The sequence below is a fragment of the Labrus mixtus genome, chromosome 10 (genome assembly GCF_963584025.1).
Source record: "Labrus mixtus chromosome 10, fLabMix1.1, whole genome shotgun sequence".
NCBI classification, from domain to species: domain Eukaryota; kingdom Metazoa; phylum Chordata; class Actinopteri; order Labriformes; family Labridae; genus Labrus; species Labrus mixtus.
In genome coordinates, this window is record NC_083621.1 from 26,430,308 (window position 1) to 26,445,437 (window position 15,130).

General features: G+C 40.2%; 1 protein-coding gene across 1 annotated transcript; it reads left to right on the plus strand.

The window, feature by feature from the left end:
- Nucleotides 1-483: 483 nt before the first annotated feature.
- Nucleotides 484-9,910, plus strand: apool (apolipoprotein O-like). The gene is made up of 11 exons (XM_061048925.1): nucleotides 484-574; nucleotides 1,849-1,947; nucleotides 2,064-2,189; nucleotides 2,721-2,775; nucleotides 3,319-3,417; nucleotides 3,767-3,858; nucleotides 3,946-4,062; nucleotides 5,740-5,953; nucleotides 6,070-6,588; nucleotides 7,495-7,596; nucleotides 9,275-9,910. Exons 1-11 carry the CDS (start codon nucleotides 563-565, stop codon nucleotides 9,361-9,363), a joined length of 1,524 nt encoding a protein of 507 aa, XP_060904908.1. The 5' UTR covers nucleotides 484-562; the 3' UTR covers nucleotides 9,364-9,910.
- Nucleotides 9,911-15,130: the final 5,220 nt, after the last annotated feature.

The window sequence follows — 15,130 nt, forward strand, 5'->3', positions numbered from 1 at the left end:
ACCTCAAGCTCTGCAATGTGTCTTAACCCTGTTGAATCTACCGTGCCTCTAAGTGATCATAAAAACAATTAAAGTGCAATCAACTATGATGAAACAAAACTTATATTTTGAAAGGATGTGAACATTTCTATAAGCTCCATTTAGTGACAACCAAGAGCTTGAGGAGACCCATGTGGTCTTGGCTCCCCGGGGTAATTGCCCACCTTGCATTCTCTTGTCCATGATAAGCAATTGCACACAGAGAATTCCCAGCGGCACTTTAAACACTCAGAATTTGTTTTAAAATACGATTAAAGAAAATGAATGTAAATATTCAATTTCAATTGAATTCAATCAGATGTTCTAATCACCAGTTAAAATAAATAAAGTGAGCTTGACTGAGAACACTGTGGGATCATGCTTTGTGAGTGAGATCACCGGCTTACACCAGATAAACACCAAGCTGTTGCAGGTGCGTCTTCTGCCCACCAGGTGGCAGTAGGGTACCGTGCTTTGGACCACTCCAAGGGGTCGCCTCGCAGCCCAAAGAAGAAGGAGGAGGAGCAGGAGCAGGAGCACTGTCATGGCGGCCAAGGTGAATGCTTGACATTTCCTCTCCGTCAAAGTTTTCGTGTGTTTGAAATGTTTGTTCTCAGTTAGTTCTCGGGTGTAGGGTTAACGTCAAACACTCCGGAGCCGTAAATGTTAATCTGAGCTGATTATATTTAACACCAGGGTGCAGGAGAGAAGCCGTGCTAACTAGTGTGTCTACTGTACTAGCCCCGCTGAATGAGTGCATGCTAACAAGTCAGCGTTTTGCTATCTTAGATGACAGCCTTCAAAGAAGTACTCTCACTTTTACTGTTTGCGTCAGGTTAGCTGTTGAGCCTTTACGTACGATGACTAAATATGCATACCTGTGGTGGGAAGTGTATGAGAATATCATCATGTGCTTCTAAGCGAAACTGAGGTATATAAGGACAAGTATACAGGACAGTATATATTTGATTGTTACAGCTCCCTGTAGGCTGTTTTGTTTTTCTTGAAAAACATATGGTAGACATTAAAGATATATTAGCATCTAGCATTATACAGTCTATTTAAATGGTCTCCATTTAAACCTTGTGCACCATCAAATTGTTGAACTGTTGCATGCAAATGCTCGATTTGTCCATGCATATTGTAATACTATAACAGTGTCAATTTAAAGGGGCAAAATTGTGAAAAATCCACCTTGACAGTGTTTTTGAACATATATTCTGGTAACCTGAGTGTCTACTGACCCACAAAATGTGAAATAAACCCATCCAGTCCTTTGTTTGTGGTCTGCAGAAGTCTTACAAAATGCTCTGTTTCAAATTTGCTCTCCTTGTGATGTCACAGAGGGATTCTAGTAATAAAAATCCCCTCCCCTGAGATCTCCATCCATAGACTCCACCGCCAGCCTAGAGGAAAACTTTTGCGCAGGTCCGCCATTTTTATTCTCGCTACAGAGGAATGATGTCTACCAGGAAAACTCAGGAGGGGCTCATTACATTTAAAGAGACACACACACCAAAACAGAGCGTTCTGAGAGAGCTGGTTTATACAGGGTCACAAACCTCCTCTGGTGCTTGATTCATGTTATATTTTGACCAAAGCACAGCACAGATGTTTCATTTAGACCACAGGGGACTGGTGGAGAAGGGGGATAATATGTCCTCTTTAACATAATGACAACTTTAACAGTAATTGCTATAATAACTTCTTACTATAGCACAAGTCCATTTCTGATTTGAATGTATGACTATAGGAATTCTACCACTGTGACTGGACAACATAATTTGTGTCTATGTGCTTACAGTAGTGTATATTTTTATTGTATTCTAGTTGGTGTTAGTGGCCGTCCCGACGGTGCTGGGTATAGCCTCCATCCGGGTGTATACTGTAAGTGAAGCTCACAGAGATGGGCTCATAACCAGAGAAAAGGTATGGCTGTTAAAAATTAAAAAAAACTTCAGTATCTAATAAATTAAAGAAGTATTTGCCATTCACTGAAGTGTCTCATGTCCTAACCACATGTTAAACCCTGCCTCTATCAACAGTTGAACATCTACACCCCCCTGCCACAGTCTGCCCCGGCTCAGTTTGTTCCAGAGAGGCCGGGCTTAATTCAGAGAGGGTTGACTACAGCGAGAGAGAGCATACGGCCATTTGTCCAGACTGTTCAGGTATCAAAACTCTGCTGTGTGTATACATGTTGATAGATAATACAGTTCACAGACACTACCCCCTCACATATAACTCATTCTTTCACACCCTAAAACTGAAAGCCAAAATCCACATGAACTCTTTTGATAGTTGTTAGTAAGTGGTGTATAAATAGAACAACAGCTACAGTACATTGTTGAGGTTTGATCATGCACCTGCAGTGTTAGTTTTCCAACCCTGATTTTTGTTCCTCTTGCGGTTACAGAGCACAATCCCACGTGCTGCAAGTGCTCTGTGCAGGTACGATATTTGCAAATAGCATAGTTCAGGAGTCAGACAGGAAGTAGCGTTCATGCAGTCAACGCTGCAGGTGTTAGGTTTGCTGCAAAGAGATTTGACAGTTTGATAAAGTGACAGATGAAGGGAAAAAACTCCACACTGACTGAGATGTTTCCATGAAAGTATTTTTGTAATAGTTGGGTTCTTAATGGCTGTAGATATATATATATATTTACTGGTTTATTTTGTACTTTGTTTTGTGCTCCTGACAGGGGGCGTGTGTATCTGTGAAAACAGGAAGTGTTAATCTATACCATACAGGAGAAGGTGAGTCACCAGTAGGTACTTGAAGGCATCACATATAACTAAAGTTTTCTCCCTTAAAGTCCAAACTTTAATTACCTGTCTTCCATTCAGCTACAGAGAATTGAGACTGAAGACTGTAGTAGACTTGTTACCTCTGCAGAGTTGTTTGTACATTTGGTGCCTTAAATTCATGTATTTATACTGACACACTAAAAACAAACATTCCCCAGAGTGTATCTGTGACGGCTGTGTTTAGCCTCTTTAAATGAATGATGTATATATTCCTGCCAGTCTGTAAGTTATCATGGTAAAAATATGAACAGCCCTTACTTTACAAAATGGGAAATTTGCATTACTGCACCTTAAAAAATGCTACTATATTTTACCAACCATTAACAATACAGCTACCCATAATAATAAAGCATTAATGTCACAACTCTTACCATCAGTACTGCTAGTGTTTCAAATAATCTAACAATGTCAGACATCAGGTCAGAGTCGAGAACATTACAGGGAATACTCTCCGTCATGCTGACTGTGTTTCCCATGTTCTGTGATTCCCAGATTTGTTTTATTACTTAAAAGACCCTCCCCCGGGATTCCTTCCAAGATTTGGCACCATCACCATGGCTGGTCTGCTCGGCATGTTCTTGGCACGGAAAGGTAAAGTGCTGTCCTGTCAATACATCGTAAACACTAAGGCTGACTGGGAAACATCAGTTTGTCATCTATTACATGTGAATTAGTTTTAACAATGTAACAGAGGAAGTGAATCACTACAAATGATCATAGAGAGGCCTGTTATATCATCATCTTTCATCGTATCACCATCATATACATTGTTTTAACTTGCATATGCCAACAAACAGCTTGTGTTAGTTCTAATAAGCTATGATAGGCCATGTGTATGTGACCTTTCCAGATCCAGCAGTCCCAGAAGAATCTGTACCCCAGGGTATAATTGATGCCAACCTAAACTGAATGCCTTTCTTCATTATAAACTTTATTTCAGGCTCTCGTTTTAAGAGGGTAGCTGTTCCGACGGGCCTGATGACTGCAGGAGTTTCAGTGTGCTACCCGGCTCATGCTGTGGCTGTGCTGAAGGTAACAGATGACGTTTTTGAATGCCGACCTCTTGAAAACCAGTTACAAAAACATATTTTTACAATCATAAAATCTTTTATTCCCAAGGTGACAGGTAAGAAGGTGTACGCTGCGGGGCAGTGGAGCAGCGCTGCGGTGTCTTCACTGCTCACCTCGAAGCCTCAGGAGCCCGTCGTTATAGAAGATGCTGCCTCTCAACCACAGGTTAGCAGTCATACCTTACATTATACCAACCACATGTGCTGTGCCTGGTGAAAGATCTGAGGTTGAAACAGGGTTTGTATTTTAGAAAGAAGTTGTGTTTTTCTTTGATATTTTGTGCATGCACGCCTCTGCTCAGTGTCTCCATATGGTTCAGACAGCCTACCAACTTCAACATTATTTTTCCCCCGGCGATTAGTTTTGCATCAAATGGAAAAAAAAAGTACAAAATACATGTAGAACCATGCCATGCCTCCTTGAGGTTCATTACAAACTGTAAAGCTTGGACTCCCCGTTGTGAGTTTGTACTGCTCTGAAGACCCTGAGGATCATACACTGGTACAACTCTGTTCCCAGACTATCAATGTGTTTTTATCGCAGAAAAGTACTGAAGTATATTCTTTTGCGTTCTCAGGACCTCTTCATGCTCTCTGTCCCAAACACTCGGACAGAAATAAGAAAATGGCTTTGGGCATATTCTGCACCCTGAGCCTGGAATCTGTTGCAGAATAACTTAAATGTTTTTATATCTCAAATTAAAGACTTGGAATCAGATTCTATCCATGTTTTTGTAACCAGAAGATTAAGGAGTGTGACTGTAAGCAGTTAGTTTTGAATGAAAGGTAATGCAAGGGAGGTTCTGTGACTAAATTAAGCAGTGTTACACAGATATTGGTTACTCTCTTCCCACAAGTGATTACCGCTCTACACTTACTCAAATCATCCAAAAGGTTCAAAGTAGTCTTTGAGACTTTTCCCTTTAATAGTCATTGTTTGTGTTGATGCCTTCTTTGTGTGCCTCGTGTCTACGTGTTTTATGGAGGTAGTAGGTATTGGTTTTGAAGTAAAAACTTAAACAGTTGTTAAATTCATTGTCTAAGCTACATTTTCTAGGCTGCGTAGACTTAATAAAATGGAAATGACAGCAAGGACATAAACATTTAAATACTGATATAAGCTAACAACTAGTGTTTTTCTATTCAGTCAGAGTAGAGATAGAAGAGATGGAGTTTTCAATCCCACATGTCCGATGTGTCCTTGGGCAAGACACTTAACCCAAAGTTGCTCCCGCTGCTTCGACGGCGGCGTTTAAATGTGTATGAATGGGATAAACTAATTCTGATGGACTCTTTCATAGCTGCCTCTGCCTTCAGTGTGTGAATGTGTAGCTGTGACATGGGGTCTATAAAGTGCTTTGAGTCAGAGGACAAGAAAAATTGCTGTACAAGCTCAAGTCAATTTACCATCTACTATTCCTTGACAAGAATTTTTTTTATATTTCATAAATCAAATGACATCTTCATGACCTCTTACTGTACATAGAAGACCATTTACGTATGTGTAAATATGGTAGAATGCTTTTTGTGGGGGTGGAGGGAGTAGGTTTTACGTTAGGGAATGTGGCTATGATGTTATCTGTTTTATTAGCTCCTAATCTTGTTTAGTTTTGATTAATTGTGTATTGTTCTTTGTATCGTTAGTGTGTCTACCTGCCCAGGGACTGCAGATAGAATGTAATTAATCAGCTAAATCTGCTGCAATGCTTCTTCTCTCATTAATTGAGATTAATGTATATTTTGTACATGCTCCCTGACAAACTAAACAAACTAAAGTTGAAATCCATGACAGTATTTTAATGTTGTTTAATGTATCTTTTTTTCCTCTCCCATATGTTGGTAGGCAGCTCCAGTGCCAAATCCAGAGTCTGCTGTAGTCCATGAGGCTTCAGAGGCCAGCTCAGTCCAGAGCCCTTCAATTCCTGAGATAGAGGTGGAATCAGCTGAGTCTGTTCCTGTCTCAGAAGAGCTCATTGTAGCTGTTGTAAAAGACGAGGTGTCATCAGTCACACTCACAGAGATATCACCGGACCAGATCCCTTCAGAGGCCACTACAGGTGTTATAGATATTGATCTCTGTCTGCTTCCTTCTGCGTCTCAATCTCTTTTGTTTCACACACAATCACACAAAGGCTCTTACTGATGATATGCTGTATTCCCTCTTTCTGTACAGATCCAGTGGCACATTCAGCGCCAGCAGAGACAGATACCACCAAAGCCTCAGAGGAATTACCTGCACCTGTTGAAAATGAGCCCTCTGGCACAAAGGAAGCAACTGAGGATGTATCCCCCGATATCAGTCTAGCTGAGCCAACACCAAGCGTAGAATCTGTAGAGGCTTCTCCAGCGGAGTGTCTGCCAATAGAGTCTGCACCGGTTGAGTCTAGACCAGTAGAGTCTGCTCCAGAAGAGTCTGCTCCTGTAGTGCCTGCTCCAGTAGAACCAGCTGCAGTAGAGTCTGCTCCAGTAGAACCAGCTGCGGTAGAGTCTGCTCCAGTAGAACCAGCTGCGGTAGAGTCTGCTCCAGTAGAACCAGCTGCAGTAGAGTCTGCTCCAGTAGAACCAGCTGCAGTAGAGTCTGCTCCAGTAGAACCAGCTGCGGTAGAGTCTGCTCCAGTAGAACCAGCTGCGGTAGAGTCTGCTCCAGTAGAACCAGCTGCGGTAGAGTCTGCTCCAGTCGAGAAGTCAATAGGTACCAGAAATATTCTGCCACATAATTTCAAATAGCCAAAATGCAAATAATGCAAAAACTGTACCAAACTGTATGTGCCTACTTTGAAAACCACTGTTGGAACTGGAAGAGCTTCTTAAAGGTCCTATATGTAACTTTTTACATGTATAAATCGTTTTTATTGCTCATTGATAAGCGAACGGTTAATGATGTGAAAAATTAGATGTTCACTGTCTATCTGTGTTGCCTGTATAAAAAGTTTCCCCGGGTCGTATTTTCCGCGAAAGCTCCAGGAAGTGACATTTTATGCACGTTCTCAACTTCCTCCTCACTCCGCTTACAGAGATCAACAGTACAAACTCATCACACACTCCCGGTCTTCACCTCCACAGCCAGAGGCCATCTTCCACACACTTCTCCCAGAGACACATAGACTCCTTCACAGACTTTCACGTGTATGACCACTTACCTCCTCTGTAAACATTATGTCGGTAAATATCCAGTGTTTCACGGCTGATGATGATGCTCGTTTGTGTACGTATGAGCACATATGACGAGCATGCGAGGGAGAGCGAGCAACAGGTTACTGGTGCAGTTCACCTAACGGCCATGCGGTATCGCTACAAACGCAGTATTTTTGAAAGTTACATATAGCCCCTTTAAGTTTCCTAAAACTGTGAAATATATAATATAAAAAAAGTCCTTTGAAAGCTCCTAAAAATAACTAATGTACATTTTGTCATTGTTTGTCATCTCTAAAGTTCTTGTAACTTTGTGTTAGAATAGACCATATAAATACATGGAATTGTTGTAAACACACAATGAGAACTGTCCTAACAACATTACTTCTAATAGTGACATTTGTAAGATAGACATCAATCCATGTCCCTGCTGTTGACCCTGGTCTGTGTTTTGACCCCTACACAGTGCCAGTTGTTGAATCATCTGACCCCAGACCTGCTGCCGTAGAAGAGACACCAACACTTACACCACCCGAGCCTCTGCAGCCTGCAGCAGAAAACAACCAAGGTACTGTGAACCCACTCTGCACTACCACCACTGTGCTGGTTCAAACATTTGGTATGTTTGACCTGCACACACACTTCTCATCTCATCTGTGAATCACCTGAGATGAAAGGCTTCTAAATTGAATTGGTGTTTATCTCATTTGGTTTGTTATGAACATTCAACAGTAGATTAGCTGTGATGTTATCATGCCATTGTAAGTTTCCTCTGAGATACATTTTGATCTTCAGTACCTAAAGTGCTGAGCTCCTTTGGTAGGCCCTATCTGTTAAAGGAAGAATGTGCAACTCTTTAATCCAGTAGATGTCGCCCTTGAGCACCAGCATGAAACCAAAACAAACTGCTGTTTGGTAACACCTCCGCTCTCCTCGAGGGACACACCTCCAACCCCTCTCAACTTGCGTTCACATGAAAGAGTTAACAAATGGAACGCACCTTAAGTAAGCTCCATTAAGCGTGAGCGGCAGACTAAATGATCCTATGTTCGAGCGGCAATCACCTGTGTCCTGCATTGTTGTGTTAGCATGCTAATGTTAGCACACTTTGGTTAGCTCATAGCGTCATATGGGCCGTGATCTAAAAATGCTTACTTGACATCTTAATAAGCAGTGAGTATGTTCTTCTTCATTCACTAGTCCTTGACTTAAATAGCTTTTATACACGAGGAGCGAATCCGGCCGTCCTGTCCGAGGAATCATGATGTAAACACAGCTCCGACAACTACACAGCCAGCTGGACTCACACTTCTCACTCATTGTGGACAGTCATGACTTAGAGACACATTTACACAGGATATAATTGATTTCTATTATTGTGGGTAAAATGTTACACATTCTGCCCTTAAGATTGAGCTAGTCTATCATAATGGACACTTCCTTTTCATTTCCTTTTTTTAAATAAATAAGTATTTAGTTGACATAGAAATATAAAAAATGAGCCATTAGTGGAAACAATTGCACTGGTTGTCTTATCTGTGACAGTCTTTTAATGGGTCATTGAGACTGTAGTAAAAGGAGTACTCGTGCTAATGTTATATCAGTATGACACAGATCATTTATCCTTTCTGTTTTTGAAAAGAACAGCGAAACACTCGGAGAAAATAGAGGAGAGAAACTGAACGTCTTGTGTTCATGTTGCTGCGACTACCCCTGAGCTGCTTCCTGCCAGACACACATGAATCTTGTTCAGAGGAACACATCTATATATTCAGCAGTTTGACAGAAAGAGAAGTGGAGGAGTTAAGAATAATATCCACCAAACAAATCATGAGAGGAATTTGATGTCATACTGCCAGAGTCAACATTTGGACGTGTGCAGCTGGAAAACTTGATTAAAGCATTAGAACCACAGTGTGAGTCTGTTGTTGACAGCTGGCCATAACCTAAGCAAAGGAACGTAAATATAATGCAGTGATCTCAATTTGCATCACACTACATTTTTCAAATGATACATTACCAGTATATCAAAGTCTGTATCTTTGCACACAAATAGCCCTAGTCTCTCCTACCAGAAACCACACACATGCACATAACTAAAAAGTCAGCCTGTTCTCTTACAATGTGTTTCATGTGTCCTCCCCTGATCATCTTCATTATGTTTGATTCAATGCTAAATAATGTAACTGCACTGTGTTGTCTTTCTGTGCCTGTGACTCTAATGTGATTCTCTTGCTGCCCTCCAGGGGGCTCTGGTTTCAAGCCTGACCCTTCTCTGATGGACTTCGGCCAGTCCAGCCCAGATGATGAAGACCTGTACAGCACACGCAGCTGAGTGACCACAGCCGACCTCAGTGAGCGAGTCTCATTCCCACACTGCCATGTTGTCAATCATGCAGATAAAAAACACTTTGTATCATAGCGCAGTATAAAAAAGGCCATTTTGGAAGAGAGCCGGCTCAGGAAGTCTTTCATGAACATTTCCGTTTTCATTTCTTCTGCCCACATTATTCTACTTTCCACTCATAAGCTCCAAATGCATTCGCCTCATACCGGCAATGAAATTAATTCAATTACACAGAACTCAGTCGGGTTGCGTAGAAGGAGAGAAACTTGGAAAAGAAACTACTCCCACTACAAGCCTTTCACAGATGGTAGATTGTGAAACTCTTCCTGTGTTTGTCTCATTTACTGGATTTTGTGCTACAGCCTTTACGATCATGAATGCATGGTGCTTTTATTTATTCTTCTTAGCCCACTGCATAGTTAAGTTAATGATACAGCACATGTGCTGGGGATGATTACAGGGTGCTGCTTCATTGTGTTTCATCAAACATGTTCCTCAGTTGTTCAAAACCAAAAATAAATTTATATTTTCATGATTTCACGTTGTGTTTTGTTAAACTCGACTTTAAAGTGTGTACTTTAGTGATCTGTCACATTAGCACATAGCATCCTTTTACAAACCCAGTCTTTATCTTCTGTCCAAAGCTATGCAAATACGTTCTGACTCATTTTCACCTCAAACTAAATTTCAGTTTTGCATGAATTTCAAAAACAGAAAAAAAGACTAATGATATTTCACTGTGTAGCTCTTAATATAATCACATAATGATCAGCTTGACATTAGTAACTCCCACCTCAATTCAGCCTTTTCATCTCATAGAAACTATTAAACCTGTTTTATGTTGCTAATGGTAACCAGAACTCAGGGCGATTATTTCTAGTCATTAAATAACATGATTATTAATTAGGGACTGAAACAAAAAGTTACAGAACGTTTTCATAAGAAAGATGATTTTTTTTATGTCTCCTGACTGAAGATGTTAAAAGGATGAACTATAAAATAAATCATGAAGATTTTATTTGACTAAGTATCATCACCTTCATAATGACCCAGCTAAACATGTTTCTATGACAACCTGTACTGTCTTGTGCTACCATTTACAGTAATGTGTGGTGTAGACTTCAGTGATCAATGGGACGAGCCCAGGCTCACTAAGAATCTACAGGAAGAAATAAATGCTTTATGTTATATCAAAACATGTTTGTAAAAATCCAAACGTGTGGCTCTCAACAGGAAATGTTAAAGTCTTTCACTTAATCAAGACTGAAATGTCTCAGAAACTACTGAACGAGGCAAATGGCCCTGAAAAGAACCAGTACAGTTTTATCTACTGAAGTATCTGGTCCATATTTTTGTAAAGACTTTCACACCTCTCAGATGATAATGAGTTTACCTCCACTGTAGCCACGATGTTGTCACAGAGGTTTGAGTGACCTTTCTTGACTTTTATTATATGGACAGTCATGAACTTTGGTACAGATTCATTTCGCCCACAGGATGAATCACTGGTTCATGGAACACGATCGGATCAACATGCATCGTCTTCCTTCCTTTGGTTTCAAACTTCAAACCTGCTAAACTGTTGACACCCTTCAGTCCATCTTATCTGTACTTTGTTTTTTCTAAGAAACACAGCATGCTCACACACTAAACTAAGGTCGTGTTCGTATGTAATCACACACTCATTCTCAACTCCCTACTGCCTACTCTCGACACAGGGACTTTTCTGTACTGGACTTTACTTTGGCACACTAAAAACACTTGTTGTTTTTTGTAGATTTAGTTTGTTTTAGATTTTTTCAGACACTACTCGCTGTCTCGCCGGCCGGGGACAATAACGTCATTACTTCATACAAATAAACCCTGCAGCCAGGGAACAATAATGATCAAATCTTAGTGTGGTGGATCAAGTCAAATATCTGGGACATATGAGGAGTGACTTGAGTGATGATGATGTGCAGCATCAGTGCTGCAAACTGTACGCTCAAGCTAATATGCTGGCACAGAAATTTCTATTGTTTAGTTTATTTGAATCAGGGACAGTGTACAACAAAAAAATAACATTAGTCTCAGAAAAGAAGAGAGGCTTTGTACCAGATTTAGCTAACTAACTAATTTCCATCTGTTGTCCCTGTTGTGCACAGACTGTTTAGAGCTTTCTGTACTCCGCTGTACACTGCTCACTTGTGGTGCATTTAAAGTCAAACTAAAACTAAAAAGCTACAAGTGGCATTTAATGACACATTTAGAATATTTCTTAAATGACCCAGATGGACGAGTGCAAGTCAGATATTTGATTCTAATGATGTCTCCACATTTCATGCTGTGTTGAGAACGTTTATGTATTTAAATGTTTGTGTCAATTAATTGATTCAGAAAATGTCATCATGCTGTCGCTCACTCAGCCCACACTAAGAGACACAAGGTGTTCCTCCTGTTTCTGGAAACACTGGTGCAAATGTCCCTTTGTATTTTAATTACTGACAAACTGTGAACTGTACTGATTATATTATTATTATTATTATATTTATACCTCTGTTGATGTCCTGTATTTATATTTATTGTGCTTTTTTATAATGATATAATATAAAGTAATAAATAAAAGCAGGATTTAACTGAAAACAAATATTAGAATGAGCATCTTTTTTATTTTATTATACAGATAATAAAATAAAGAAGTGTATTTTTAATAATAAATAATGAAACATATTTTGGCCCCACATCTTATTGATTGGTGTTCAGACTGTGTTTTATAGCTGCCATCATCAGAAGGAAACTCTATTAAAACAGATTAGAGAGTTCAGAGGTGTCAGTATTATTTAATTCTCATAACAGCTAAATAAACCTCACGGGTAATGTAACATGTTTTTTTTATGTTAGCATTTAGCTTAAAGCACTACAGTGTCGGTGTACTCATATCCATGTTTCCATGCATCACTGTTTACTCAATGCTGGACCGATTTAGAAACTGACTCATTTCATTGTATGAACTTCCTCCTTGTTCACTAAAGGAGAAATTGTGAAACTGCTAGTAAATCTGATCCCAATCCCAAGTGACATTGTCATAGTTTTTTTTTTGTTCTGAAACAAAAGAAGAGTATGAATAGAACAATATTTATCATACATTGTGTCCTAACCCTGGGAGCGTCATGTATACATAAGAGCATGTTTGGTGACACATGTTTATGCTTATTTCTGTGTGAATGGGGAGGTGGGGGGGACCAGGCGGTCTGTTAACATCTTTATAGCTACTTTAGTGCTCCTCGGGGGAACCCGAGCCGCCTGGACCTCATAAACTCTGCATGAGGCTGACAAGTTGTCCCTCTTGGGACTCTGTGTGTATTTGTGTGCTGGCATGCTCACTGGATAGGACAGGAAGATGTCAGATCAGTTAGATGTCAATACTTTCTCATCCTTCTTCTTGTTGTACACAGAAAACAAAAGACATATGGGATGCAGGTGGTCTACTGCAGTGTTTCTCAACTGTTGGGTCGGGAACCAAAAGTGGGTAACTAATATGTGCCTGGAAAAAACATTCTCAAAAAAGTCTCTGAAGTGCTTTTTCAACATGTTTTGATTTGTTTCATTGTCACATTTTGTACCGTCAGATGTCCAAACTGCACTATTTCACATTGAACAAATCTGATTGGTTGAAAAATATCCAAAATTTGTGTTGCAACTTCTCATGAAGGAGCTGGTGGTGGGTCCTGTGGCTAGACCAGTTGAGAACCACTGGTCTAGTGGTTTGTGCGTGCGCCCCATGTACAGCTGTAGTCTTCTAAGCATTTGATTCCAAACTGGGGCTCCTTTCCTTCATGTCATTCCCTGTACTCTCTCTCTCTCTCTCTCTCTCTCTCTGATTTCCAACTGTCCCCTGTCCTATCTCTACAATAAAGGAATAAAAAAGCCCCAAACTCAATCTTTAATGAAAAAAAAAACATATGGGGACAAGAATGTCTGTGGTCAGAGCTACAGTTTGTAATGATGGTTTGAGTCGAGGTGTTATGGGAAGACGTTTGTTGTTTTGAAGACAAAGTACTAAAGAAACGACTCCGTCCTCTGAATCATGATTCGCCTACAGCATTAATAAAACCACATGGAACATATTGAGTTAAAAATGGAATAGAGACAGAGAGTGCTGGACATCTGCACAATCCTTTCTTCTCACATGGACATGTTGTTGCTATAAGCAGTATTGGAGGGTTTATAAGATGTGGCACTAAGTATAGCCTCATGTCACCTCTCTCAGGGGTCCCCTACACATATGGGCCCCCGTCCTAGCAGTGTCCCACACAAGCAGCTATGATTCAATTCTGAGAACTAATGCAAGACTGGACTCTGTCATGTAGTCCAGAGCTCCTCTCAGATATATGGTTTTTTTCTGACCGGCAGAGAGGAAGCGGGGCTCAGAGCCCTGACCTTTCACCTTTCACCCCCAGGAGCCTTATTTTCCACAGAGGACTTTGCGACGGTCATGGTTTGTGGTCATTATCTTCCCAGGGTCCGGAACAGCAAGGAAAGACCCCATCACCAAATAAACACATAGCACATTTATCAGTAAAAATGATAAACATTACAATTATGTAAGCAAGTTATGGGGCTTGTGAACACAGTGTGCCTATATGTTTCCTCGTGCACATCTTCCTCTTAATTTGTGAGTGTACACAGTATGTGCACATGATGTATGCCATACCCTTTTTCTCATGCAAGTAAAGTTCATTTCATTATTTCCAATGGAAACATTCTTCACATAAAGCACACATTTATTTACTTTAATATCTTTGTTGTTAACAGACTGCTGTTTATCTTTACAGCTGCAGAAACATCCAGGCGTCCAATTGTGTGTAATATGATAATGAGCACACGGGGAAGAAAAAGGAAAATAAGCCAAACTACAGAAGATGGGAAAATAGGAATAATCATGCTTTCAATCCAGAAAATAATTGGCTTGGAGATTGATGTCCAGTTAGGGTGGTGATGTAAGTTGAGCTTTGATGCTCTCTGCTCCATCGCTCCTCTTATCTGCGGCCTGTGCAGACGCTGCCTGTGACTAAATCCCTGTGTTTAGATCATCAAACAAACACACAGGGACAAAAACTCCCACACATTGTCAAACTGTTCATCACTCAGCTTTCATATTTTGTGATACTAACACCCCAAAAAATGGGGATTATTTTGTATTTGGTAGTAGAATTAAAACAAACATGTTCTGAATGCCATTGTAAGTGAAGCATGCATCGGCATTAACAAGACAACCCAATTGATTATCTGGAGATATGATAAAGTGAGTTTACAAAGGTCAAAGAATGGTTAACAGCCGGGGTAAACAAGTGAAAGTAGCTCCACTGAATACTTATGTAACAGGCATCTTAATTGTGAATGTCTGTAAAGTCTCAAAGTATTGACTCATTTGTAATCCAGCCGAGGGCAAACAGATGAGAGTCAGCCTTTTGGCCAACACGAGCACATGTTGATCAATGTGTCCCTGGTAAAGGAGTAACACGTGGAGATGTTTATATCTGTAGCAGTGTTGACAAAAATGACTCAGGTCCTTTAGTTACTGTGGGAAAAAGTAGCATTAGCTTAACAGAAAGACTTACATTAGAAAGACCAGGCATGTATGGCCATTCTAGCAGATCTATGGGATTGTATTTCATGCTAACACCAGCATGCAAACATGCTATAACTGACAATGCTAACATGCCAACGTTTTATATATATCTTCATTATGTGCATAATGATGAAAAAATTAGCA